The sequence below is a fragment of the Trachurus trachurus genome, assembly GCF_905171665.1.
Source record: "Trachurus trachurus genome assembly, chromosome: 8".
NCBI lineage: Eukaryota > Metazoa > Chordata > Actinopteri > Carangiformes > Carangidae > Trachurus > Trachurus trachurus.
The window spans coordinates 1,709,693-1,736,894 of NC_139905.1; the positions used below are offsets into that span (position 1 = coordinate 1,709,693).

Here is a 27,202-nt window from a genome sequence, read left to right on the forward strand (position 1 = left end):
ATTTTACTGCATAAAGCACTTTGAGCTGCTTCCTTTTGTATGAAAAGTGCTTTATGAATAAAGGTTTGTTTTTGTTGATAGTGTCTGTATGTTAACTGGATTGAACTTTATTTGGAGATAATGAATGTGTTGGGAGAGACACAGGAAATGTTGTGTGTGTGCAGCTGTTGGTGAGAAGGTTGCCGTGGTGCTGGGGCGGGTTGGTGCTGTTCACAACCTTCAGTATCGCTGACAGAGAAGACGGTTAAAGAGGAACTATGCAAGATTTGTTTTGTTTTTTTACCTTAACTATGCTACATACAACGCATAACAAACTCCTACTTTGATCTGTTGCTGTTTTTCTGTGCTCATGCTGTTATTATAAATGTTTGTGCAGACAGTTGATGGTTAGTGATGCCCATGTTTTTGTGAAATCAAACTTTAACACTCACAGAACCTCTAAGCCCAGGGGTGTGGAATCATTTTAAATGAGTGTGTTTATCTAAAGTGTTTTTATGTAAAATATGAAACTATTTATGTCAAGTGTGTCTTTTAGACATGAGTTAAAATGATGAGTTCCACTGAATGCATAACTGTTTAATTGCTCTGAGCTACAAATGACAGAAACAAACCTGTTCTATGGTGTGAGCAGATAAATTATTTACATTTAACTCATAATGTATTAATGTAACTGCATTTTATTATATTTATGGAGGAAAGCCTATTTATGTCTGTATGATACGGTTTGTTGACCTGGAGCTGATTCCAGTAGGAGGAGTTCTCTTGTTTGGACACTAGGGGGCAGAATTAGAGCAGGGATTGTGGTGGGGCATGTGCCTACGTTTACATGGAGAACATTTGTGTGTGTGAGTAACTGTGAATGTTGAATGACAGAGGATGTTGACTGCTGTTTATTTTATTGCATAAAGCACTTTAAACTGCTTCCTTTTGTATGAAAAGTGCTCTATGAATAAAGGTTTGTTTTTGTTGATAAAATGTGACGCTGTGTCTCCAGTGTTGTAAGGTGCATCTCAATATATTAGAACATCCTGGAAAAGTTTATTTATGTCAGTAATTCAATTCAAAAAGTGAAGCTAACACTTTATAGATCCATTATTATGGCTTTAGTTTAATACAGACATAAAATTCAGTTTCTAAAAAAAACAACTATATTACAAAAGACCAATTGTTTTTCTTTTTTTTAAAAGCATTTTTAATACAGAAATATTGGCCTTGTGAAAAGTTAGTCCATCTATATGCACTCAATACTTGGTTGTGGTTATTTGACTTGAACTACTGTAAATGGACTTTTCCATGATATTCAGATTTATTGAGATGCAGCTGTAGTTTCCAGGTTCAAACTGAATGTTCACTAATCAATAAGATTTATACAGGTGCATCTCAATAAATCAGAATATCATGGAAAAGTTTATTTATGTCAGTAATTCAGTTCAAAAAGTGAAGCTAACACTTTATATAGATCCATTATGGCTTACGTTTTATGAAGACATAAAATTCAGTTTCTAAAAAAAAATGAATATTACAAAAGATAAAAAAAAAAAAAAAAAAAAAAGCTTTTTTAATACAGAAATATTGGTCTTGTGAACAGTTTCTCCATCTATATGCACTCAATACTTGGTTGTGGTTATTTGACTTGAACTTGAACTAGACCAGACATTGGTGAAGCAGCATTTAGCTGTGATGCTGCAACAAGTGGAACAAACTACCAGCAGAACTGAAATCAGCCCCAACTGTAAACACTTTTAAATCCAGGTTAAAAACATTTCTCTTTTCACGTGCTTAGCTGAGAACTTAAAACTTTATCTATTTTTTTTTCTCTTTTACTTTTATTTGCTCTTGCTTTTAACTCTGTTTTTAGTGTTTTGTTTGTTTTTATTCTGTCTTATGCTTCTTTTTTTTAATGTTTTGTCTTTATGTAAAGCACATTGAGTTGCCTTGGTATGAAATGCGCTATATAAATAAAGATGCCTTGCCTTGACTACTGTAAATGGACTTTTCCATGATATTCAGATTTATTGAGATGCAGCTGTAGTTTCCAGTTTCAAACTGAATGTTCACTAATCAATCAGATATTTCTGTAGACATGAGATCGTATAGTGGCAGTTTCAGTTGGATCCACAGCAGATGAACTTTAAACACACAGAACAAAGCTACAACACAAACACATGTATGCTAATGAGATGAGATCGTTAAATCCTCGTCTCACCGTGAACAAAGAAAAACAACACACAGTCACACACACTTTAAACATGGCCGCCACCTCATCACTCAGTGTGTGTGTGATATTCATGGTAAGTAAGGACTTTAAGAGCATATTATCTACAAATAACGGAGAGAGTTTCACCGTGTGTCTCGGCTCTTCCAGCAGCAGCGACGTTTTGGCGCGTTTTGGGGGGTGCACCGCTAATTAACGCCCCACCTGCAACAACAACTGGAACCAGGAACCATCGTTCTCTGAACCAAACTGCTGCAGCAACAACAGTTTAGCTGGTTAACATATTTACCACTGGTCTGAATCATATGTGGAGTGGGTTTTAGTTTTAGCTGAAGTTCACATAGATAATATCAACTTAAAAACACATTAAAGGGATAGTTCACCCAAAATTCAAATTTCACTCATTATCTACTCACCCTCATGTCAACTAAGAGCTGTGAGAATTTTCAGAGTCCTCCGTTCCTTCTCTGAGTTACGGGGGGGTCTGCGCAGCAGTATTTGTCCATATAATGGTTGTGAATGGACACCAGAGCTCTTCGTCCAAAAAGACACACCAAAAAACATCCAAATACCTCCATACTGCTCGTCTGTAATGTCCCTCTTGTCTTGAAGCCCTGACATGAGAAATTGTTCCGCCGGTCAGTGCAAATCACGTGAGATTTGCACTTACACAGGCAGAGCAGTGAACTGAGACACTGGGAGCTTCCGCTACAAACAAGCTTAAAATATAGACTTATTTAATTTTTTTCGGAACAATTTCTCATGTCGGGGCTTCAATACAAGAGGGACATTACAGACGAGCAGTATGGAGGTATTTGGATGTTTTTTGGTGTGTCTTTTTGGACGAAGAGCTCTGGTGTCCATTCACAACCATTATATGGACAAATACTGCTGCGCAGACCCCCCCGTAACTCAGAGAAGGAACGGAGGACTCTGAAAATTCTCACAGCTCTTAGTTGACATGAGGGTGAGTAGATAATGAGTGAAATTTGAATTTTGGGTGAACTATCCCTTTAAAGCAGATATCAGTGGAATGTTTTTGTTAATATAAGTCCTAAATAGTCCTATTTTCCGTCAGCAATCACTTACATTAAGTATTTCAGCCTAAACACGAGTCTCTCCGTCACTCTGCTCTGCTGTAACCCGAGGAGAAAATTTTCCTTGTGGGATACAAGTGTTATCCAATGAGGAGAGAGAACGGCATGAAGGGCTGTGTGTGCAGCCAAGGGATGCGCGTGAATGTGGTGACGTAGCACGAGGACCAATTGATGCCTGACAAGGGCGGGGGCTGCTAACTCATGGTGCGTTCAAGGAAACTCGTACTTTGTGATTTTCCTTCCTGTGAAGTCATACCAGTTCGATCTGGTACGAGTTCACGGGTCGGAAGTTACGAGTGGCCGTTATAGGGAACTTTCACAGACAACTGGACGGTAAAAACACGAGCTACGGGTTACCTGGAACGCTACCAAGTCGTAGTTGTGACTTGAAGCTGTAACTTACGGTTTCAAAAGCCTGCCTTGAACGCAGCATTAGCCGAAACGGCCGTGCCAGTGATATCTGCTTTAAATCTAAATACTGACTCAGCTACACACCACCTATGGTTTATGAAGATAACCAAGGAACAGTAGCATTAGCAAAGAAGCTTTGTTGTTGTTGGTTTGTTTCTTTCTTCCTCTCTCTCTCCTTTACTTCTTTCTCTCTCTTTTTTGGTCGTTTGTTTGTTTAACTATTGCTATTACTACTGTTATTGTAGCAACTATTATTATTGTTAATATTACCAGGCTATTAAGCCTCTTTTTTTTTTTTTTTTTTTTTTACTTTATTTTCTCCTCTCTCACACATGAAACCTCTCATCACTCTATTACTTCTATTACTCACTATGTTTATCAATGTTTATTAATAATCCTTTTATTGTGTATTTATTATTATTTTTATTACTATTATTTATCATTATTGTTATTGATGTAGTTTTTCCTTTTCTCATTCTGTATTTTCTTGTATGTTTTTTTTGTTTGTCTTTTATTCTTGTTAACACCACATGTGTCTTGTGTTGTTTGTCTTCACAATAAAAGAAGAAGCTGTGAGTAGAGATGTGAACACGTTGATATTAAAGATCATTCAATCAGTCAAAAAAAAAAAAAGATCATTTACTGAGGTCGACTGATAACGAAGGAAAAATAAAGTTTGAAGTATTGTCCAACAGACAAGATGGCAGCAGATGTGAAGACAAAACCTGCAACAGAGTTAAAGTTGAGAAGTTTGTAAAGTTTGTGTTTGGAGAGTCACAGATAAGATCAGGTTACATGATGTAAGTTTAAGGTAGAAAACCTTAATGTTAAGAGACATTATTTTATTTGGTGTAGCTACTCTGGTTATTATTCACACACATAAGACTGTGTAGTAATGTGAGTCATAAGTGTAAAGGTCAGAAGCTCATGTTATGTCATCACATTCTGTTTAAGCAACGCCCAGCGTGTGTTGTTTTTCTATTCTGGGGAAGCTGAAGTGAATTCCACCATGACACAGGGAAGTGTGTGAGTGTGTGCTAGTCTCTAATAAATATGCTCATGTGCTAAAGAATATCTCTGCTTCCGTCAACTACTTATTCTCTGAGTTCAGCGAGTTAAAGCTGCAAAGCTCAACACTTATCCTACTACAATGTTCTGTGTTTAAGGAGTTAACAATGTGACAATGTGAGAGCAAGTGGGGGGGGGGTGGGGGTGGGGGGCACATTTGTGATGGGGGGGGGGGGGCGTTCACATTTGTGATAAGTATGTTCTCAAATTATGATATTAATATTGAACAGTCAACCAGAATTGACAAAGGTAGACATTAGATCACTGCAGAAATCATTCAAAATCATCATTGTCAGGCCATCATCGTAAATAAGAACTCGTTCTGAATGATTCTGCCTGGTTAAACAAAGGTTAAAAAAAAAAATCATGGTCAAATAAAAAAAAAAGAGAAAAAATAAATCTGATGAGAAATGCTTTACCTGTGACATATTTGGATACGTCATAGAAAATAAATGTGTAAACAACAAGGCAATTCGTTCTATAAAGGTTCTCTTTCTGTCAAACTGTAGCAGGTAGCCTACGATTGGTTTGTTAGGAATTTTTAAAGTTTTTAAAGTTAGAGGCTTGCTGTGCTGTGACTCCCTCAGGTGAGCTGGCTGCCTGGCTCCGCCCCAGACTGAGGTGTGGATATGAGACAGGTGAGGAGGAAGAGCGAGAGAAAGTGAAAGTATTTAGTTCAGACGCCATTTTAAGAAGAAGAAGGAGTAAGAGCTGCAGCAGGTGAGTGTTTAACAACATTATTATTATTATTCACCGTTAAGTCTCAGTCCCTGTGAAGTGAAGGGAAGAAGAGTCAGAGTAGTTTTACAGTAATCCGCCATTGTTGTTGTTGTTGTTGTTGTTGTAGTTTCTACGTCCAGCGGTGTTGCCCAGGTTACAGGTTAGAGACAGGTGAGGCTATGATGTCATCGTTTCACTAAAGATCCGTTTAGTTTTTTCTGAGGCAGCGTTTGGAGATTTACTCACACTGGGACCAGGTTTAAAAATATACAGTTTTAGTACAAAACGCTGATATGAGAAATAAAAACTGTTAAAGGGATAGTTCACCCAAAATTCAAATTTCACTCATTATCTACTCACCCTCATGACGACTAAGAGCTGTGAGAATTTTCAGAGTCCTCCGTTCCTTCTCTGAGTTACGGGGGGGTCCGTGCAGCAGTATTTGTCCATATAATGGTTGTCAATGGATACCAACTTTCTTCGTCCAAAAAGACACACCAAAAAACATCCAAATACCTCCATAGTGCTCGTCTGTAATGTCCCTCTTGTACTGAAGCCCCGACATGAGAAATTGTTCCGAAAAAAATTAAATAAGTCTATATTTTAAGCTTGTTCGTAGCGGAAGCTCCCAGTGTCTCGGTTCACTGCTCTTCCTGTGTCAGTGCCAATCTTGCGTGATTTGCACTGACCGGCGGACAAATTTCTCATGTCGGGGCTTCAAGACAAGAGGGACATTACAGACGAGCACTATGGAGGTATTTGGATGTTTTTTGGTGTGTCTTTTTGGACAAAGAAAGTTGGTGTCCATTGACAACCATTATATGGACAAATACTGCTGCGCGGACTCCCCCGTAACTCAGAGAAGGGACGGAGGACTCTGAAAATTCTCACAGCTCTTGGTTGACATGAGGGTGAGTAGATAATGAGTGAAATTTGAATTTTGGGTGAACTATCCCTTTAACACACTGTTATTCTGTGTGTGTGTGTGAACAGACAGCTAAGGGGAAAGTTAAGGGAACTTAAGTCAGACAGCTGAGCTCTGAATCCTCTGTTTATTTCACCTCTTAATGTGAAAACTTTCTTTAAGACACACCGGCTTGCCTGGCCACGCCCCATTGCGTTGCTATAAAGCGCCTGTGCTGGCGTGTAATCACTGATAGTTTGATCGAAACGTGTCTCCGAGCGGCCTAAGGTCTGGAGAGATAGTCTCTCACTCAGAGAACCAAGGTTACAATGTAACCATACGTTCTCTATCGTCTCAAGACTATCTCTCCACTCAGTTACATATTCCATATGTACGGGATAGATCTTTAAGACACCCCGTGAGGAGATGGTGCAGCCACAATCCCACACCACAACGTGCAACACACGAACTATGTACAAATATACAATAGATACAATTCACAGGAGAAGGCCCCGCAAGGCGCTAGGGCCAACCCTGAGAGGGAAAGGGCTGCCATGGAAGCCCGCAAGACGCAAAACTAACCCAGGGAGACCGACAATGGCCCCGCAAGACGCAGGGGCCAGCCTGGCCACAGAGCAGCCGCTCACTCAGCCCGCAAGACGCAAGGCTGAGGGGAGACAAATAAGTTTGAGGTCGGGCCACGCCCAGCACACGCCAGAGCCTGGCCCATTTTGATGTTTGCCAGGACCCGCTGACACCGGAGGACCCTGTGAAGCCTCCAAGAGACGGCCACTGTGGTCTTGTGGGACCCCTGTGGGCACAAATTCAAGCCCAGCAGACATCTCTGAGGAGGCATGAGGAGGCCATCTTTAGCTCCACCCCCACACCGGTGTCATCTTGAACCTGCCGAGACAAGTCAGACAGAATAGCCCCAGTATTGGCCCACCGGGTCTGCACTGCCATAGCTTTATGTAGCTTAGCGAGCAGACTATCCTTTAGCCTGCAGTTCTTGCTGGAGCAGGTGGCGTTGCCAAGGATGGAGCTGGAGGGGGAAACCAGTGGGGTGAGGGTTCGGTCCACTGGGGGAAGTGTCCCACAACAAGCAACCTGGTCCCTGTCATGCATGTCAGAAAACCGGCGACATGCTGCAGACCACTTGTGGGTAGAAGTTGGGGAATGGAACTGCTGATACAGCAGTTCCTTAAAATCAAGCAGGAGGGGCACCTGGGTTGATGCAGGGCGCACCTCCGCATCCTCCTCAAACTGAGAGGACGTGGACCTAGGATTCACCGGGAGGGAAACACCCAGAGCTCTCGCGGCCCTGTTCATTACTGCCTCAAAGCGGTGAGCTAACTCCCCCCTTGTGGCTTCGCCCACAGTTTGCTGCGCACAAGAGAGGTCGTTGTCATAGGAGGAGGCGACCGTTTCTATATCCACCTCCTCCTCTGCCTCTTCCTCCCTGTCCAACCCTGAAGACGGGGGCAGGAAAGAACTGAGTGGAGGCCGGATCACCATGGGCCAAAGGGGGAGCAGTGGAGTCTGCCAGACACCTGAAGACTCCCCCCTCTCCTCCGAAGCTGCAGCCGTTCTGCCAGTTTTCCGCGTTTTGAGGCAAAGAAACAACACCGAGCCTCCCTAGTATGTGCAGGCAGAATAAAACAGTCCATACACGACTGAGGCTTCTCCCTTGAGGCCAAGGCATGCTCATGCCCCAAACATAGCACACAACTATCATGCTCATCCTCTAGGGGCATGGCCACCCCACAGCCCACACAGCAATAGCCCTTCTGGCGTGCCATGCTGCCCAGGACCGGAAACAAGAAGTACCGCACTTCCTGGTAGCCTGTAGCACCGCAGCTAACTTTACTTTTTTTTTTTGTTGCTTTTGTGAGTGTACTCGGCCGCTGTGGGAACCGTACGCTTTTGATGGGGTGAGAGTGCTTGAACTGTTGGAGAACGGAGACAGACGTTCGCCGCCGAGTGCGTCAGCCCGCGAGCCGCGAGCAATACGCCGGTGAAGAAACAGTGCCGAGGCCGGGAGCCAAAGAGCTCCGGCTCAGCCACACAGACGATGCTCGCCGTGAATCCACCAGGCGCGTCAGCTGACGAGCCGCAAGCAATACGCCGATGGGAGACACTGCCGACCCAGTCCATACTCAACCACCGAGCGCGTCAGCTCACGAACCGCGAGCAATAGGCTGGGAGGAACACAGCCACCGCCGCTGGGAGCCAGAGGACCTCCGGCTCGACCAGACAGGATGGCGTTTTGACAAAAAGACAGACAGAAAGAGCTCCAAGATACAGTAATCCAGGGAGGCTGCCAAAGACAGACGCCCCGATTTACAACAGGTAAGCGGATTCAACAACTATATTGCTTCTCTCTGAACTTGGACTGTGAGACATAGCACCCTGACGTACAAGTGGAGATCAAACAATTAGTGATTACACGCCAGCGCAGGCGCTTTATAGCTACGCAATAGGGCGTGGCCGGGCAAGCCAGTGTGGCTTAAAGAAATATCCACGTGCCCTGACAAGCAGCGGGGGTCATATCCTGTACATATGGAATATGTAACTGAGTGGAGAGATAGTCTCGAGACGATAGAGAAACAGAGGATTCTGGGCTCAGCTGTTGAATTTAATTTCTCCTTAACTTTCCCCTTAACTGCTGAATCTGAAGCTAACATCTTGTTCAGTGTTTCTGGTTTTCCTCTCAGACCGACTGAAGTCCTGAAGATGAGTGTTAATGTGGAGGAAGAGGAGGACGGACCAGAGTCTCCAGGATCCATCTGTCTGTCTCTGAAGAGTGACCGGTCCAAAGGAGATCCTCTAAACTTCAGACCTGGACCTGGACCTGGACCCACCAGCTGGTCTGTAAAGAGTGACCAGTCCAATGATCAACCTCTAAACTTCAGACCTGGACCTGGACCCACCAGCTGGTCTGTAAAGAGTGACCAGTCCAATGATCAACCTCTAAACTTCAGACCTGGACGTTCAAAGTCACAGTAAGAGACGGTTTCTACTGTAAATGGAGCTGAAGATGATTCAGTCATTACACTCATGTGAAGGAAACAGAGAGAAACCAGGAACCAGATCCATCAGACTCTGAAGGTTCACAACCAGTTTGATCACCTCCAAAAGTGTCGTCACCCCCCCCCTCCCCCTCCCACCTCCTGCAGTGAAACACAAACACTATAGAAAACAGAAAAACCTCCTGAGCTCTGAGATGATGAGTCATGGTTAAAGTAGAGTAAATGTAATAGTAACTTAGTCTACTCCAAATACTTTACAGACACCAGCTGGTCTCAGATCAGTGAGGCAGCATCCATGTTTGTCCTCAGTCCTCTCTCTTCTCTTGAAGAAAAGACACATCAGTGTTAATCTGTGTTTGTCCTCATCAACGTGTTTATGATTTAATGTAATTGTCAGAGTACTAAGTGTTTTTGTTTTCATGTTTTATATCATTTAGTCTTGACAGAGAGACGAGGAGTGGTGTCTCTGACGTCCTGAAGGATCATGGACAAAGACCCAGAACCAGAGGTGAGCTGCAGACAGCCAATCAGAGCAGCTGTGGACAAAGTGAGACTGAACATCTGTCTGCTGATGTGGTCATTTGTTGTTTTCTCCAGAGTCATTCAGTACGTTTACATGCAGAGCTTAATCGAGCTATGCTCAAAATTCGATTTTGGCGTTAAGTCGGACTTCTGTCCTTGTCTCAATATACATGCAACTGAGAAAACCGAATAACTGACGGGGTCCGCCCCCGTTGTTTCAGCGGGTTAATACGCCCCCTGTCCTGTTGACTTTTCTGTCACCTGGTAAAAAACTGAATATAAACAACTTATAAGCTTAATAATAAATTCTCAACTGCAGTTCCCGACCAGACGCGCCAGTCTGGGCTGGATGCGCGCTGAGAATAGGATACGGGCTTCCTTTTTCCTCTCTCTCTCTCTCTCTCTCTCTCTCTCTCTCTCTCTCTCTCTCTCTCTCTCTTTCTTTTTTAATAAAACACTCTGGCTGGTCGCGCTGTGTGAAATGCATTGACTCGGCGCTGATGTTGGGTTTTTTTCTTTACTTTGCCGGGTTCGGGCGGCTTCTCTGCTCCACCTGGTGCCGTCTCTACGGTTGTGGAGCATGCGCACATGCATTGTCCAGTTATACTCCGACTAAGCTGTATACATGACGGAGAAAATCGAATTCCAATCGCATTATCTGGGTGTCTTAATCGGAGTTCTCAACTCCGATTTCAGTCGGACTAAGGTGTTTACATGCACTTCAGTTGTCCAGTTATAGTCGGATTAAGGCAATAATTCGTTTTTTTCAAGTGTCATGTAAACGTACTGATTGTTCCATCACACAGCACTGACATTTAAGATGATGATTCAAACCTTCCCTTTGTTGTCTGGAGTTTTTCTGTATCTGATGCAAGGTTATAATAGTTTTGGATTTTTAATTATAGTTTAGTTTTATTTAGTTTTGACTTCTTTTTCTCTAATTCAGTTAGTTTTAATTAGTTTTTAGAGCGGGTTTGCTAGTTTAAGTTAGTTTAAATTTTTTTCTAAACGCTTGGTTTTAGTTTAGTTTTTATTAGTTTTAGTATTAGTTCTAGTTTTTTCATACTTGGGGTTATTTGTTAGTTGAAGGATTCAAAAAGATCAGAGCAAGTATTGTGTAATAAAACTCAAAAGATACCATTTAACAAATGTGTTCAGTTACTGAAGTTTTTTACATACCAGTACTACAGTAAAGTAACAATAGGCTTACAGTAGCCTAGCCCGCATGTTGTATTGTATTTAACACAAAGTAGTGTGACAGTGGTGGTCCTGTCACTATGCCTCCAACTGATCATGTGCCCTGGCTACTTGGCTACCTCTTCACCTTGCCACATTCTGGCGTTGTTGGCAGGATCCATGTAGCACTAGTGGTGGGTCCATGGATTCCTAATGTGTGGCACGAAGACGTGCTTGTGAAAAGAGGGGGAGAGATGTGACAGTGGTGGTCCTGTCACTATGCCTCCAATTGATCATGTGCCCTGGCTACTTGGCCAAGGGGATGTCCCTTTGGGTGACTGGCAAGCGTGCATGACTGCATGACAATCCCCGCCCGGGCCCTCTTCACCTTGCCACAGTAGCATAAAGTGAACACAGCACACCTGAACCGGGCTCTACAAACACTGCTGCGCATATCATGCCACGTAACAATGGGACTCAGGAGCCTACCGCACAGCTGATAATATTGTCGGGACCCTGCAGTAATGTTCTTGTTATGATGTTTAAGTTCTGTGATTTCTGACTGACTGTGAATGTGTATGGGGGTACAGGGGTATGGTTGGATGAGAAGCTGAGGGGCCGGGGTGAATGTGAGGAAGACAGCTGTGTGTGTGTGTGTAGGTGAGTGAGTGAGGAGGAGCAGAGGAAGAAGTGAGAGCTGTCAGATAAGTTTGTGTTATGTTGTTGTAGTTACGTCGGGTCGGGCGCTACAATATCAATAACAACGTGTGCATTGACGTCAGATGTGGCAAGGTGAAGAGGGCCCGGGCGGGGATTGAACCCACACCTCCCGGGTAAGAGTCACGCGCGCTTGCCAGTCACCCAAAGGGACATCCCCTTGGCCAAGTAGCCAGGGCACATGATCAATTGGAGGCATAGTGACAGGAACCTCAACTGTCACATCTCTCCCCCTCTTTTCACAAGCACGTCCTCGTGCTTCCGCGCAGGCTGCCACACATTAGGAATCCATGGACCCACCCCTAGTGCTACATGGATCCTGCCGACAACGCCAGAATGTGGCAAGGTGAAGAGGGCCCGGGCGGGGATTGAACCCACACCTCCCGGGTAAGAGTCACGCGCGCTTGCCAGTCACCCAAAGGGACATCCCTTTGGCCAAGTAGCCAGGGCACATGATCAATTGGAGGCATAGTGACAGGAACCTCAACTGTCACACAGACGCGGAATAGCCGCGAAGCGGAGCCAGTTTCCTTTCGGTGCCATTAACCGATTGTGCCAGATGCGCCAGAGCGCGCACCTCTGTGCCAGGCTCGTGTGTTTATTCATGAGCGTGAGAGAGATTAACACGTAGGGGAGAGTGGGGTAATGTGAGACACCGGGTAATGTGAGACACCCCCTGTATCTAGGAAACGGAACATATTTATGGTCATCTGACCATTATGTTTTCAAGCCCCTTCCATTTCCCCATGGTCATGAAGAAGAGGACCTCATTATGCTGTGGAAAGCATGTTTTTTTCACAAAAATATAATTTTTGCATGTAAAAGTAAATTTTCTTGCTGTCAACTTAATCAACTGTTGTGCCAAAGCAAATTGATTCAGGTAGAAAATTTTATATGATACATGATGATGAACTACCAACACATAAAACCATGTGATGATGCTGGCTGAAAATTAGCCTGAATTTCTAAGAGAGGTCGTTTTTTCTTAAATGGGGGTGTTGGGGTAAAGTGAGACAAATGCTGCGGGGTAAAGTGAGACCATGGATGTATTATAATAAATCCATGAGTGAGACACTGTGAGCACACCACACACAAAGATTTACACTAGAATCTCGTCCCCCAAGCCAGAAATCTTGCGTGATCAATGATCTGTAGCCACACTGCTTTGTTATGCTAGGTGCTCTCAGTCAGCTCGCTTTTTTATTGGTTAATTAACTCAATTTTAGTCACATTCCACTTTGTCAGCTCCCCCCACACACAAAAGGACTTTTGATCAAAATGGTCACAATTGTCGGGGCCTACAATCTGACCTCCAGACTATCTAACTGGTTACCTGTCATTTGAATGTTAATTAAAACATTTTGTGTTGTATTTGATTTTGGTCTTGACTCACTTTGTGTTCAGAAAAAAAAAATGCTTAATTGACCAATCCCCATGATTCTGCTACTAGTCCGACCTTAGTTTTGGGAAGTGTGGTTGTCAAGCTAGCTGTCAGGATTCTAACTGTTACAACATGTGTTGTTATGGTAGTTTCAGAGTGGAAAAAGTAAGTGGATCAGTTTACCCCATTGATTTTTCTAGTTTGTCTCAGTTTACCCCTGAGCTGGGGTAAAGTGAGACACGAGACCACTTTTTTTAAAACAATCATATTTTCACTGTCCTTCGTCCTAAATACATTCTGATAATTTCCATTGCTAGGCAACATCCTGAATTAATGGGAAATGTGTAAATTTTACTGATAAATCATTTTAGCTCGCTTAGAGGGGAGCAAATGTAAAAAGTGTCTCACTTTACCCCACTCTCCCCTACATTCACACAGGCTACACACACATAGGGGGCGCTACGTGAGTGAGCGACTCCTGACAGGCTCCATGTGTGTGTGTGGGAAAGTGTGTCTTTTCGGTACTTCTACTGCTTGTTTTTGTACGTCTTTTGGAGGGCATCATGTTAATAGCAACAGTTTTTTCCCTGGCCTGTCTCTGGCTTTTGATCACCGGTCCAAGGCATGTAAATGGACTTCATCGATCACCGTTCGCAGTCAGCCCAGAGAGGCTCGCCTATTCGCGGGAATACCTGCTGGAGCTGGGCACACAAAAGGAGACGGATACGGAGGAAAAGAGGGTCAAGAGGAGGGATACGGAACAGGGTGAGGAGGAGAGGGAGCCGTCTACCTTTACCTGCAATAACGCTGTCAAACATAAGATCGCTGCAGAATAAGACGGAGGAGCTCTCCACGCTCATCCAGTTTGACCAGGACTACCGGCAAACTAGTCTCTTCTGTTTCACGGAGACATGGCTGACGGAGGATACAGAGTTCTGTCTGGATAGTTTTAAAATCATCCGCTTTGACAGAGATGCAGCGAGAACACGGAAGTCAATTGGGGGCGGGCTCTGTATGGCTGTCAGTAACAGCTGGGCAACAAACGTCACAGTGAGACAGACTGTCTGCTGCAAACACTATGAACTGATGACTGTGTCGTTCAGACCACACTATTTACCACGAGAATTTTCCCAGATCACTGTCATTTTAGCATATGTTCCAGGCCCTGATTTTAACCTTGCTGCTGAACATTTATCTGACTACTACAACAGAGCAGTCAACCAAACTGGAGAACAGCCTGTATTTCTACTGGGGGATTTCAACCGGTGTGACGTCACCACACATCTGCCAGATCTAGAGCAGTATGTTACGACCCCCACCAGAAAACAGAGTATACTGGATATGTGCTATGGCAACATTCCTGGTGCATATATCTCAAAACCACGACCCCCACTTGGCCGTTCTGACCATAATGTTATTTTATTGCTTCCCACACACAGATCAAAGCTAAAGACAGGTGAAACCATCACAAAAACAATAAGAGTCTGGAATGATGAAACAGCTGAAGCACTGAAAGGCTGTTTTGAATTGACAGACTGGGATTTGTTTTTTGATACCTGTGGCAATGATCTCAACATGCTTACTGATGTGTTAACCTCCTACTTTTCATTTTGTGAGGACACAGTGACACAGACTAAACAGATAACTATTCACCCAAATAATAAAAAATGGGTTACAAGGGACATGAAAATCTGCCTAGTCCAAAAGAAAGCAGCATTCCTGCAAGGGGACACACTCAGAGTGAGGGAGTTGGAGAAAGAGTTCAGAAGGATGGCTAGGCTTTCAAAAATCAGCTACAAGAACAAGGTGGAGCAAAAATTAACATCTGGCAATGCAAGGGAAGCATGGCAGGGTCTAAACATTATGATGGACAGAGTTGCCAAACCCGTAGTGGCCAGCCGTCCGGACCCCGCCCCCTTTGCAGAACAACTCAACATCTTCTTCGCCCGGTTCAACATAATTCCCATCCCCAAAAAAACACCAGCTAAGGAGCTGAAAGACTACAGACCAGTGGCCCTGACCTCCATGTTGTGCAAGTGCATGGAGAGAGTCCTGTGTGACCTCCTGGCCAAAATGCTGTCACACAAAATGGATCCTTTTCAGTTTGCCTACAGGGCAAAAAGGGGTGTCGAGGACGCAAGTCTCACATTGCTGAATACTGTCACTAAACATCTGGACTCTCCACACCCTCACACCAGGATCTTATTTATGGACTTCTCCTCTGCTTTTAACACTGTGCACATAGACACCCTGCTGTATGCTCTTTTAGATCTCCAAGTTCATCCCACACTGGTTTTATGGATTAAGAATTTTTTAAATGACAGGCCACAACAGGTGCTTTTAACTCTTTGACTGCCAAAGACGAGTTATCTCGTCTTAGCGAATCCAAGCGTAGTCTGCCAAAGACGAGATAACTCGTCTTAGCGTTTTTTTAATTGCAACGCCATGCTGAATGTCTTGCCCTACTCCTCTGTGAAGATCAGACTTGTATCATGAAAATAAAGTGCAGAAAAACACATTTGGATTGAGAGATGTAAAAAATATAGCGTGTTTTCCCCCCTCACGGAGCGGTGCGGGTGTCTGACTGCAGCGCCACCGCTCCGTGACACTCTGGCCGCCGGTGAGAGCTTAGGGGGCGGCGGCGGGGCTCATGGCGGCTCGGCAGCTCGTCGAAGCTCCGTGCAGCTCCGTGATACAACGCACAAACGTTAGTAACAACAACCCCGTCGATCGCTCGTCGTTAGTCATCAAGAGCGTTTGGAAAGTCGCCAGATTTTGCGAGAAATCACTCAGATAAAAGCTTGAAAATCCCGCGATCTAGTGTGGATGAGGAACGGACGGCGCCGGCGAACGTGACGAGAGGTAAAGGTGGTGGGAGTGTCTGTTATGAGCGTACATGTCTGTGGTTGTGAGTTCAGGGGGCGTCAGCCAGAGCTGCTGTGTGTGTGTGTGTGTGTGTGTGTAGATGTGTGTGTGAGACAGAGAGAGAGAGTGAGACCGCTGCCTGCTGACCAGAGGAAGCTGGATCTGATCTAAAGCGCCGTGTTTCGGCTACAAAAACCTGTCGAACTGATCCGCGCACGCGCGCGTGCACACACACACAGACAGACACACACGCACGCACACACACACACACACACGCACACGTATGCACACGCACACGTCACGTACGCACACACACTAAAGAAAAGAAAAAGTTGTAACTGAAAGAAAAGAAAGAAAAAAGGCTGCAGTAGTGTGTGTCAGTAGCTAAATATTTTGTCTTTTGTCATCAAAAGTCATTTGTCAGTGTTGATTTAGTTGTTGTTTACAAGAGAACAACTGTACAGATGTTGAGGCATCACTAAAGCAAAATATAAAGGAGCCAATTGTACTGGTTCACCTGAAAATGACAGCCGACACAAAAACCTCTTTTTCTCAAGATTTTGGTGGCATGGCAATGGCATTTTGGGCTAAACTAACCTATATTCAACCGCCAATTTCACAAGACTGGAACAAGATAGAAACAAACAGGTTTTTTTGCTGGAAACTAGAGACCCTCATCTTTCCTCGCGGCATGGAGAAATGCGCATCTGGTGGCGTGCCCCCCCAGTGGGTGCTCAACCTGGTCAGTGGGTGCACCGGGGCAGCCACGGAATCGGCACCTATGAGCCTGAATCGATTTCATATCAATCCGAAATTGACAAAGACGAAAACTAAGGGAATTTTATCTATAATTTCAGTACGTTTTAGTTAGTTTTGTAAACACACAATACAGTTTCAGTTAGTTATTGTTTTTTCATTTGATTATAGTTTTTATTAATTTCAGTTAACGAAAATGATTTTTCAATTCTAGTTTTCGTCATTTCGTTCGTTTTCGTTAACGATAATAACCTTGATCTGATGAAAATAATCTGATCAGATTGTCAGACTCTCTGTCTTCAGTCTGACTCTGTCTCTTCTCTCTCAGCAGATCGTGGTCTGCAGGAGGTTTTAGATCAATATAAGATCAGTCTGAGGAGCAGATGTGAACGAGTGACTGAAGGAACTGAGGGAACAGGAAGTGAAACCCTCCTCAACAGGATCTACACTGAGCTCTACATCACAGAGGGACAGAGTGAAGAGGTTAATACCCAACATGAGGTGAGACAGCTGGAGACAACGTCCAAGAAGAAGACCCTCCATGACACTCCAATCAAGTGCAACGACATCTTTAAAGACTTACCTGTCCAACAGAGAGACAAAGTCTTTAACAACTTTTTTGTCAAAATGAGACACAAGTTCTCTAAACATTTGCATCTTAAACGGAGAGAGGACGTCTCTACGGTCTCACCTGTCCAACAAAGAGAGGACGTCTCTTCAGTCTCACCTGTCCAACAGAGACCCATCAGAGTGGTTCTGACCAACGGCGTCGCTGGCGTTGGAAAAACCTTCTCGGTGCAGAAGTTCACTCTGGACTGGGCCGAGGGCTTGGAGAACCAAGATGTCAGTCTGCTGGTTCTGCTTTCGTTCAGGGAGCTGAACCTGATGAGAGATCAGCGGTTGAGTCTTCTCAGGCTGCTCCATGTTTTCCATCCAACATTACAGAAGGTCACAGCAGAGCAGCTGGCTGTCTGTAAACTTCTCTTCATCTTTGACGGCCTGGATGAAAGCCGACTGTCACTGGACTTCAACAACAGGGAGGTTGTGTCTGATGTCACACAGACGTCATCAGTCAACGTGCTGCTGACAAACCTCATCCAGGGGAATCTGCTTCCCTCGGCTCTGGTCTGGATCACCTCCAGACCTGCAGCAGCCAATCAGATCCCTCCTACATGTGTTGACAGGGTAACAGAGGTCCGAGGCTTCACTGACGCCCAGATGGAGGAGTACTTCAGGAGGAGGTCCAGTGATGAAGATCTGTCCAGAAGAATCATCTCACACATCAAGACGTCCAGGACCCTCCACATCATGTGTCAAGTCCCAGTCTTCTGCTGGATCAGTGCTACAGTTCTGGAGCACATGTTGACCACAGACCAGAGAGGAGAGCTGCCCAAGACCACAACTGACCTGTTCTCACACTTCCTGCTGGTCCAGACAAAGAGGAAGAAGAACAAGTACGGTGAAGGACATGAGACGAGTCCACAGGAGCTGACGGAGGCCGACAGGGAAGTTCTTCTGAAGCTGGGGAGGTTGGCGTTTGAACAGCTGGAGGAAGGAAACATCATGTTCTACCAAGAAGACCTGGAGCAGTGTGGTCTGGATGTCACAGAGGCCTTGGTGAACTCAGGACTCTGTACTGAGATCTTCAAAAGAGAGAGTGTGATCTTCCAGAAAACAGTCTACTGCTTTGTTCATCTGAGTGTTCAGGAGTTTCTGGCTGCAGTCTACATGTTCAGCTGTTTCACCAACATGAACACACAGGTCCTCAAGAAGTTCCTGGGAGAAGAACATGATGATTTAACCCTGGATGACTTCCTGCAGAGAGCCATGCAGAAATCCCTCGGCAGTAGAAACGGTCACCTGGACCTGTTTGTTCGCTTCCTTCATGGCCTCTCTCTGGAGTCCAACCAGAGGCTGTTACGAGGTCTGCTGGGTCAGACAGACAACAGTCCAGGAACCATCCAGAGAACCATCAACAACCTGAAGAAGCTGAACTGTGATGAAATCTCTCCTGACAGAAGCATCAACATCTTCCACTGTCTGACGGAGATGAAGGACCAGTCAGTTCATCAGGAGATCCAACAGTTCCTGGAGTCAGAGAACAGATCAGAGAAGGAACTCTCTGAGATCCAGTGTTCAGCTCTGGCCTACATGCTGCAGATGTCAGAGCAGGTTCTGGATGAGTTGAACCTGAAGAAGTACAAGACATCAGCTCAGGGACGACGGAGACTGATCCCAGCTGTGAGGAACTGCAGGAAGGCTGAGTGAGTCCAGACGTGATCTCACACACACACACACGCGCACACACACACACACACACACACACACACACACACACAAACACAGTGTTAAATGATTCTCATTAGTCAGCAGTGGCTCAGGTCGTAGAGCAGGTCGTCCAATGATCAGAGGGTTGGCGATTCGAATCCCGCTCTGTCCCGGTTGCTGCCGTAGTGTCCCTGGGCAAGACACCTTACCCACCTTGGTCCTAATGGGTTGTGGTTCGCAGCTGCCGCCATCAGTGTGTGAATGTGTGTGTGAATGGGTGAATGTGATGAACTGTAAAGCGCTTTGGGTATCGTTCAGGTAGAAAAGCGCTATATAAATACAGACCATTTACCATTTACCATTTAGTCTCAGTCATTTGACAATGGGTTTTTCCAGCCCAGCCCTGATGAGGATTATTGTTTCATGTCCAACACAAAGAGAGAAGATGAACTGAACCAGAGTGTGAAGAGCACATGTTGATCACATTATGACATGTTGTGTGTGTTTAGTACAAATTGTCTGATTTTACTCTCACACATTTTGTTTCTTCTCTAATCACAGACTTGTTAAGTGTTACCTCTCAGAGATTCACTGTGAAGTCGTTGCCTCAGCTCTGAAGTCCAGCCCCTCCCACCTGAGACACCTGAACCTGAGTGAGAACCCCCTGGATGATTCATCAGTGAAGCCTCTGTGTGCTGGACTGGAGAGTCCAAACTGTAGACTGGAGACTCTGGGGTGAGTTCACTGACTGGAGCTGTTGTAGTTGTTTGAAGCTTCAGCTTCTCATTGGTTCATACATGTCAGGATTTGTGTGTGAGGATTTTTCTCAAGAAGCTGAAGAGAGAAAACAGTTGAGATGAGTCCACAGAGAAGAAGGTGAGAGCAGTCGTAGTGTTTGTGATTCAGAGCAGCAGAGAACGAGCTCAGCTTCTACAACTGTTGTTTTCAACTCAGACACTTGTTGTTGAACCAACGTGCAGCACTGATCTGAGAGCAGATGTGGAGTTGTGGTCAGAAACACAGCAGCTGGTGGATATTGTGGAGCTGACAGAACCATGGGAGGAAGCATGAGAGGAAGCAGCTGAGATCCACAGAGCTGGCAGCAGAGGCAGAGGAGGCTGGAAAGCTGCGCTCCAGTGGAGGCTGGCTGTAGGGAGCTGTTGGCAGCTAAAGTCTGCTCCCTGGTAGCTCAACTGGCTGGGAGAGGCTGGAGTGTGAAGCAGGAAGTGAAGAGCACGGCACACACTGCAGCCACTTCCTGTCAATGACTGTGAATGCTGAGAATCAAGGTGAGACAGGTGAGAGCAGAGCTGCTACTGTTGGTCTTGTTGCTGCTGACATGAAGCAGCTGCAGAGGCTCAGCTGGTTTGTTTGGAGGCTCACCAAGATGGGCTGAAGGTTGTTGCTTCATGTGGCGGCTCAGGCTCAGAGTGTTGACTCAGTGCTTGGCTGAGGGCAGGAGTCAGAAGCAGCTCAAAGTGACAGCTGAGCTTCTTGAACGTGGGCTTGTGTGAGCTGTTGAACACAGTCAGTGTGTTAGCAGAGCAGAGCAGCAGCACAGAAGCTGAGTGATGAGCTGCTGTGGACGGGCTCGCCACCGACAACCTGCTTGACACACTTTCAAAACGCCCACGGAGAAAAGCTGACCACGTCGTTCTGAAGATTGTCACAACTTGATGTTGCTGTCAAACAGCCCTGAACTTTGGAGCCGTGTTTGTCGGCCATCGAAGCGGCGTATCGCTACGCACACGCGCACTATGACGCACACTGTATGAGTGCAGATGAGCTGTTGGAGTGAGAAGGAGCTCAGTGACAGAGTCTCTGAGAAATGTGGCTACACAACATGAGTTTGTATGGATGGAGCCACAGGTGGAGCTGACAGGTGAAGAGGCTGAGTCACTGTGTCTGTGTTGAAGCAGCAGCAGCTTCTCATGAATATTAATGAGCTGTTTTCTCTCTGTCACTGTTTAACCTGCTTCCTGTTGCTTCAGCTGTTGGACTTTGATTTTCTAAACTTGTTCTTTCTGAAGCTTCTTCAGCTCTGAACAGATGATGAGACACTGAACGCTGTCAACAAGGAGCTTTGTCCTCAACTCACTGCTTTTATTCTTTATTCAGATTGTGGAACTGCAGGTTGTCAGAGATCAGCTGTTCTTCTCTGGTCTCAGCTCTGAAGTCCAACCCCTCCCACCTGAGACACCTGAGACACCTGGACCTGGGCTTCAACTACAACCTGCAGGATTCAGGAGTGAAGGATCTGAGCGGTTTTCTGGAGAGTCCAGACTGTAGACTGGAGACTCTGAGGTCAGTTCACTGACTGTTGTATCTGATCCACCTACAGTGGATTAAAGTGACTTTATAAAAATATACTTTCTTCTGACAACATTAAATAGAAATAGATTTTTTTCTGTGTTTCTATATTTAGATTTTAATGCATCTTGGGCAGGACATGTCCTCAAAACAAAAAACTCTTCTTCCAAGTTAAAGTTATTGATAATAATAATAACAGATAAGAATAAAAATACAAAGTTAGTGACATGAAATGGTACAAATATAAATCTGTCTAAAAGAATCAGAATCTCTAAATCAGAGAGTTGTAGTCAGTGTTTAATCCACCAGGTATTGATCAGATATTGATTGTATATTGACAGACTGAGCTGAGGTCAGCAGCAGCTGATGAATCTGTGCTGACATGTGAATGATGTGTGTAGAAGGCCACATGATGAAGATCCACAAGAACACAAGGACAAAGTCCCTCTATTGATTATTGATCAGGACACGTCTGATTAGTTATCAATGAATTTATCTTCTTCTTTTATTCTTTATTCAGATTGGAGCGCTGCAGTTTGTCAGAGATCAGCTGTTCTTCTCTGGTCTCAGCTCTGAAGTCCAACCCCTCCCACCTGAGACACCTGGACCTGAGCAACAACGACCTGAAGTCTTCAGACCTGAAGGATCTGGATGATCTTGTGAAGAGTCCAGACTGTAGACTGGAGACTGTGAGGTCAGTAGGGGGGCGGAGTCAGTCTGTGCTGCTTTCAGCACTATTGGACTAAAGTCAGTGAGACAATAACAGAGACAACAGTCAGCCAATCAGAGCAGAGAGAGAGACAACAGTCAGCCAATCAGAGCAGAGAGAGACAACAGTCAGCCAATCAGAGCAGAGAGAGAGACAACAGACAGCCAATCAGAGCAGAGAGAGACGACAGTCAGCCAATCAGAGCAGAGAGAGAGACAACAGTCAGCCAATCAGAGCAGAGAGAGAGAGACAACAGTCAGCCAATCAGAGCAGAGAGAGACAACAGTCAGCCAATCAGAGCAGAGAGAGATGATCACTGATCCATCACCTCTGTCCTCTGCTTCTCTTCTCAGATGGGAAACCTACTAGTCCTTCCCTCCTGAACTGATCTGAGAGCAGCTCCACTGTCTCTCTCAGAGTCCAGTCCACCATCCTCCCTGTGTGTTCTGGACCTGACAGAGATCATCACTGTCTCTGGACTCATCTGATCCTCTAGTCACTCTCTGCTCCTCCTCCTCCTCCTCCTCCTCCTGTTTCCTTCTTCATCCATTCTGATTAATCAGCTCCATCTTGTGGTGTGGTGAAGAACTGCAGCTCATTTCCATTTCCACATTATTCAGTTTTTCTAAACATGATGGAGGTTCAGATCAGGGGTCCGGTTCAGAAAGTGAGATTAGTGGAAACTCTGAGTATGTTGAGCCTGAGATGAGGGAAACTCTGAGTTTTCCGTTTCAGAGAGCAGGATCAGCGTAATGCTGAGTCAGTCGCTACGGCAACATGTGCTATGAAGCAAACCTGCTCCCTGGCAGGTTTTCATGTGGGACAGTGCAAGTAGAAATTGTTGAAGATACAGTAAACCTCTGTCGGCCCCTCTGTGTCCATAGCAACTATTCATCAATTAAAGGAACCGATCGCCAAATATTGCAAGAATGAAGTAAACCAAATGTCTTAGGCTACTGTTTGATTTGAAGTAGATTACATCTGAACAAATCAATAGAGCTATCAAATTAAAATGGACATTTTTAAGAGGCCACAGATTACACAACCACATAGGCCACTCTTTTATATATAATCATGAGAAAATGCAGTGCCGACCCAAGTCCATGGTTAGACCTTGGATTCGAACATGGGCTGACTGCGTGAAAAGCACATGCGCTACCAAGTGAGCTACGTAACAACACAGCATCTCCTCCGTCAATGTGTTTTTGTCCCATTGTCAGAGTTCTTTAGAGAACACACTGCACTCTGTTTTTTTATGTGTTCATACTCCACATACACCGTCATTAAACTCTCCAGTTGGGTCGGAGTGAAATTCGCGGCTCTGTTTCTTTCGTTCTGTCTTTGTGAATCCTGTCATCTGTGCTCCACTGATGATGGCTTCTTGTGCTCACGGTGAACGCGCCTCCCTCAGGCTCAACATACTCTGGGTTGATTGAACTAATTCTGATCAGCTGTTCTGAAACCGAAAACTCTGGGGCTGTCCCATTTCTCCACACTTGGCTCAGTGCGCTTGGTTACGCACACACTTTGGTGACGTTTTGCCGGCGGAACGTATATTTGCATATAGTGTGCAAGCATGGATTAAGTGGTCAAGCGTGTGGGGGGAGATTTAAAAGCAATCGGGACACACTTGACAAGTGCAGCCTGTGCCATTGCACACAGTAGCACAACATAAGCCCTATTCGCACGGGATTAGTTTTACCTGGGGACCTCTGGTAATTTGTAATAATTGCGGAGGACGTCTGTGATCTTAATCCTGTGCGAATGCGCCATGTCAGTAAAAAAGTAAGTAAAAATTCCCCCGCAAATGACCTACTATATTTCACCAAAGACCGACGTCCCGTGGTAAAACTAGTCCCGTGCGAATCTGCATCTCAGTAATTGAGGGGCATTTTTTGTTGTATCTGTGTTTTTAAGAGCCAAGTCACCACCACCACACACCTTCACTGCTGCCGATAAAATAAAAACTGTCACCGAGTGCTGCATTTCGATTTGAATTCGTGAGTCTATCAAGTGCATTGTTTATCAATACCTCATGCCTGTGAATCTGTGAACGCGCACGTATAAAAGGCGGATTCAAGGCAGCAGACAAATCACAACCAGAGCACCGCAGAGAGTAGCGAGGTGAGCGCAGCTGACGCCTTATTTCTCCTGTGATGAAGAAAAAAGAAGAAGCCTGCGGTCCGACCTGACCCGAGTTATTGAATGTTTACGTTTAGAAGAAGTTTAATTGGTGCTTATTAAACTTGTAAATGATGCTGCTCTGGATACGATCCTTTCCTTATATTCTGACTCTTTTAAACAGTGGCCAAACAACAGAACCATTTTATTATATTAGACTATAGCCTATATTTTCCATCTTTGCTGAGCATATAAAGGTTTGTTCTAAATTAAATAAAAGCCTGTCCCATATAGACGCGTGTCTCTCTAGACGGGTCCGCTCGGCGCACACACACACACCCTCCCCAAAAAAAAAAACTATTGGCAGAAGTCAGGGCTGTGAGAGCCAGCAGCCTACCTCTGGTATGGATAATCAGCGTGGTGATCCAATGGATTTGATCTGTCCCGGAAAATCTGTTGTCTTGATAGACTCATGTGTTTTCATAATGTTTCATAAAGTGGATACAATCACCGCAACTCTGTCCGGAGCTTCGCTACTTTTATTTCCGTATCCTTGGTAACAATAACCCCCGGTACAAGGTGGGGGATTTGACTCAGAGTTTGTCGAGCCTGCTTCCTGAAACGGACCCCAGGTTGCTATGACAACAGTTAACACATTAATGTAATGTAAACACTGTTTATTTTGTATAATGATCAATGATGTATATTTTATATGTAGTTTTTTCTGGCTCTAATGTGACTCTGGCCTCTCAGGGAGCAGAGGAGAGAGAGGTGACAACAGCAAGAGCAAAACCCTGTTTACTGAACATGAAGACAACTGCAAACAAAAACACATATCTAAACAATTAAAGGAACCAATAGATTTGTCATTTGTTTTCAAGTCACACATTTTGCTTTTGAGATGACAGTTTTTTGCTTCAGTGAGTTTTTTTCTCTCTTAAATAAAGTTTGATTCTTTCTCAAGCTCTTGTTTCTGTTTGACGTTGAAGAGGTTTTGTTTGGATTGATTTGATACAAAAGTAATTCCATAGTTTTACAGCTGGAATTTACAAACCAGTTCAATCTGTGGTGATGGATCAATGAACCATGGATCAATGATTTACCAACTTTATCTTGAGGATTACATCACAGAAACCAAAGTGAGACAGAGACACAGAGACATTTGTGGTTAAAGGGATAGTTCAACATTTTGGCAAATTGGCCCATTGCCATAATCGCTATAGTCATAGCAGTAGGTTCGTTACCTTTAATTGTCGGTGTAAGCTATTTTTAGAACGGAGGAGCGGAGCGGCAGGCTGCTCAGGGCTACGCTATGGAGGCTAATGGAATTTCTTGGTTTTCCTCATCAAACTCATCAAATACAAAATCCCAAAACTCCAAAACGCTTTCGTGGACAAGTTGTGACCTGCACAATCACCACGCTATGAGATAATAATGGAACGTTACGAAACGGAGCCGTTTTCGAGGTAAATACAGGGTAAATACAGAGTCTGCTTGCTGAAAAACTGTCCCTGAACGCAACGCGCATCAGCGGTTTTGCATGAATTTACCTCTAAAACAACTCCGTCTCGTAACGTTCCATTATTATCTCATAGCGTGGTGATTGTGCAGCTCACAACTTGTCCACCAGAGCGTTGTGGAGTTGTTGGGTTGTGTATTTGATGAGTTTGATGAGGAAAACCAAGAAATTCCATTAGCCTCCATAGCGTAGCCCTGAGCAGCCTGACGCTCCGCTCCTCCGTTCTAAAAATAGCTTACACCGACAATTAAAGGTAACGAACCTACTGCTATGACTATAGCGATTATGGCAATGGGCCAATTTGACAAAATGTTGAACTATCCCTTTAAAATAAAAAGATGTCGCTGCAGCTGAGGTCTGGACTGGTCTGGAGAAAACAATCCAGATTCTGAGACCTTGGAACAATACAGGTGTGTGTGCAGGTACAAGAAACTTCTAACAGAAAAATCTATTTAAATAAATTTGGACCAACAAGTTACAAAATGACAAAAATATTTTATTATCATAAATGACAAAGTGTGTGTGTGTGTGTGTTCAGAAGCTGAGTGAAAACGCTCTGTACGACAGGTTAGTGAAGACGTCGATGTGGTCGCTGCTGCCTCCGACCGTCAGTACCTGCACACACACACACACACACACACACACACACACACACACACACACACACACACACACACACACACACACACACACACACACACACACACACACACACACACACACACACACACACACATGTTAAGCTCAGAGTCCAAAACAGCATGAAACAGACTGATCAATAATAATATTTAGAGCTGCAACAATTAATCAATTAATCGAACAATAATGGATTATTAAAATACTCGTCAACTATCTTGAGAAAAAAAGTCAAAATTCTCTGATTCCAGCTTCTTCAATGTGAATATTTCTGGTTTCTTTGTTCCTTTATGACAATAAACTGAGTTTCTCTTCGGTTTGTGGACATAACAAGACATTTTCTTGTATGTATGTATATTTTTCAACGTTCTTTAACATTTTATTGACCAAACAACTAATTAATTAATCGTTTAAATAATGGGCAGATTAATCGATAATAAAAGTAACCGTTAGTTGCAGCCCTGATAATAATATTATTAATAATAACAATTATATTATTAGTAATATTAATAATGATGGTGTTTGTGACCAGGACCAGAGGCCGTGCTGCGTTCAGGGACTCACCCGGTGCTCGGTGCTGTTGGTGTTGAGCTGCAGCGTGTTGAGGCTCTGAGAGGAGCAGGGGATCTGAGCCTTGACCTCCCCCCCCGAACTGAGGCCGCACACACATCTGTAAAAACACACACACACACACACACACACACACACACACACACACACACACACACACACACACACACACACACACACACACACACACACACACACACACACACAC

The 27,202-nt window shown here is 44.5% G+C and overlaps 3 protein-coding genes across 3 annotated transcripts in view; all 3 read left to right on the top strand.

Annotated features, from left to right (window-relative positions):
* Window positions 1-27,202, top strand: part of LOC310989777 (NLR family CARD domain-containing protein 3-like) — a gene marked incomplete at its 3' end in the record, with an annotated part of 219,808 nt that overhangs the window by 143,010 nt on the left and 49,596 nt on the right. Inside the window, exon 10 of the mRNA XM_083976925.1 lies at window positions 21,248-21,433. Within this exon, the coding sequence (XP_083833051.1) occupies window positions 21,248-21,433 (186 nt within the window). The remainder of the gene's footprint in view (window positions 1-21,247; window positions 21,434-27,202) is intronic.
* The window catches only part of LOC310989724 (NLR family CARD domain-containing protein 3-like), a gene marked incomplete at its 3' end in the record, with an annotated part of 35,846 nt that continues 14,024 nt past the window's right edge, over window positions 5,381-27,202 (top strand). The window contains exon 1 of the mRNA XM_083976871.1: window positions 5,381-5,511. The remainder of the gene's footprint in view (window positions 5,512-27,202) is intronic.
* LOC310989723 (uncharacterized protein) lies at window positions 8,543-20,200 on the top strand (the record flags this gene model as incomplete). The annotated part of the gene is made up of 6 exons (XM_083976870.1): window positions 8,543-8,718; window positions 9,130-9,417; window positions 9,882-9,952; window positions 17,190-17,464; window positions 19,022-19,102; window positions 20,084-20,200. 6 exons carry the CDS (start codon window positions 8,543-8,545, stop codon window positions 20,198-20,200), a joined length of 1,008 nt encoding a protein of 335 aa, XP_083832996.1.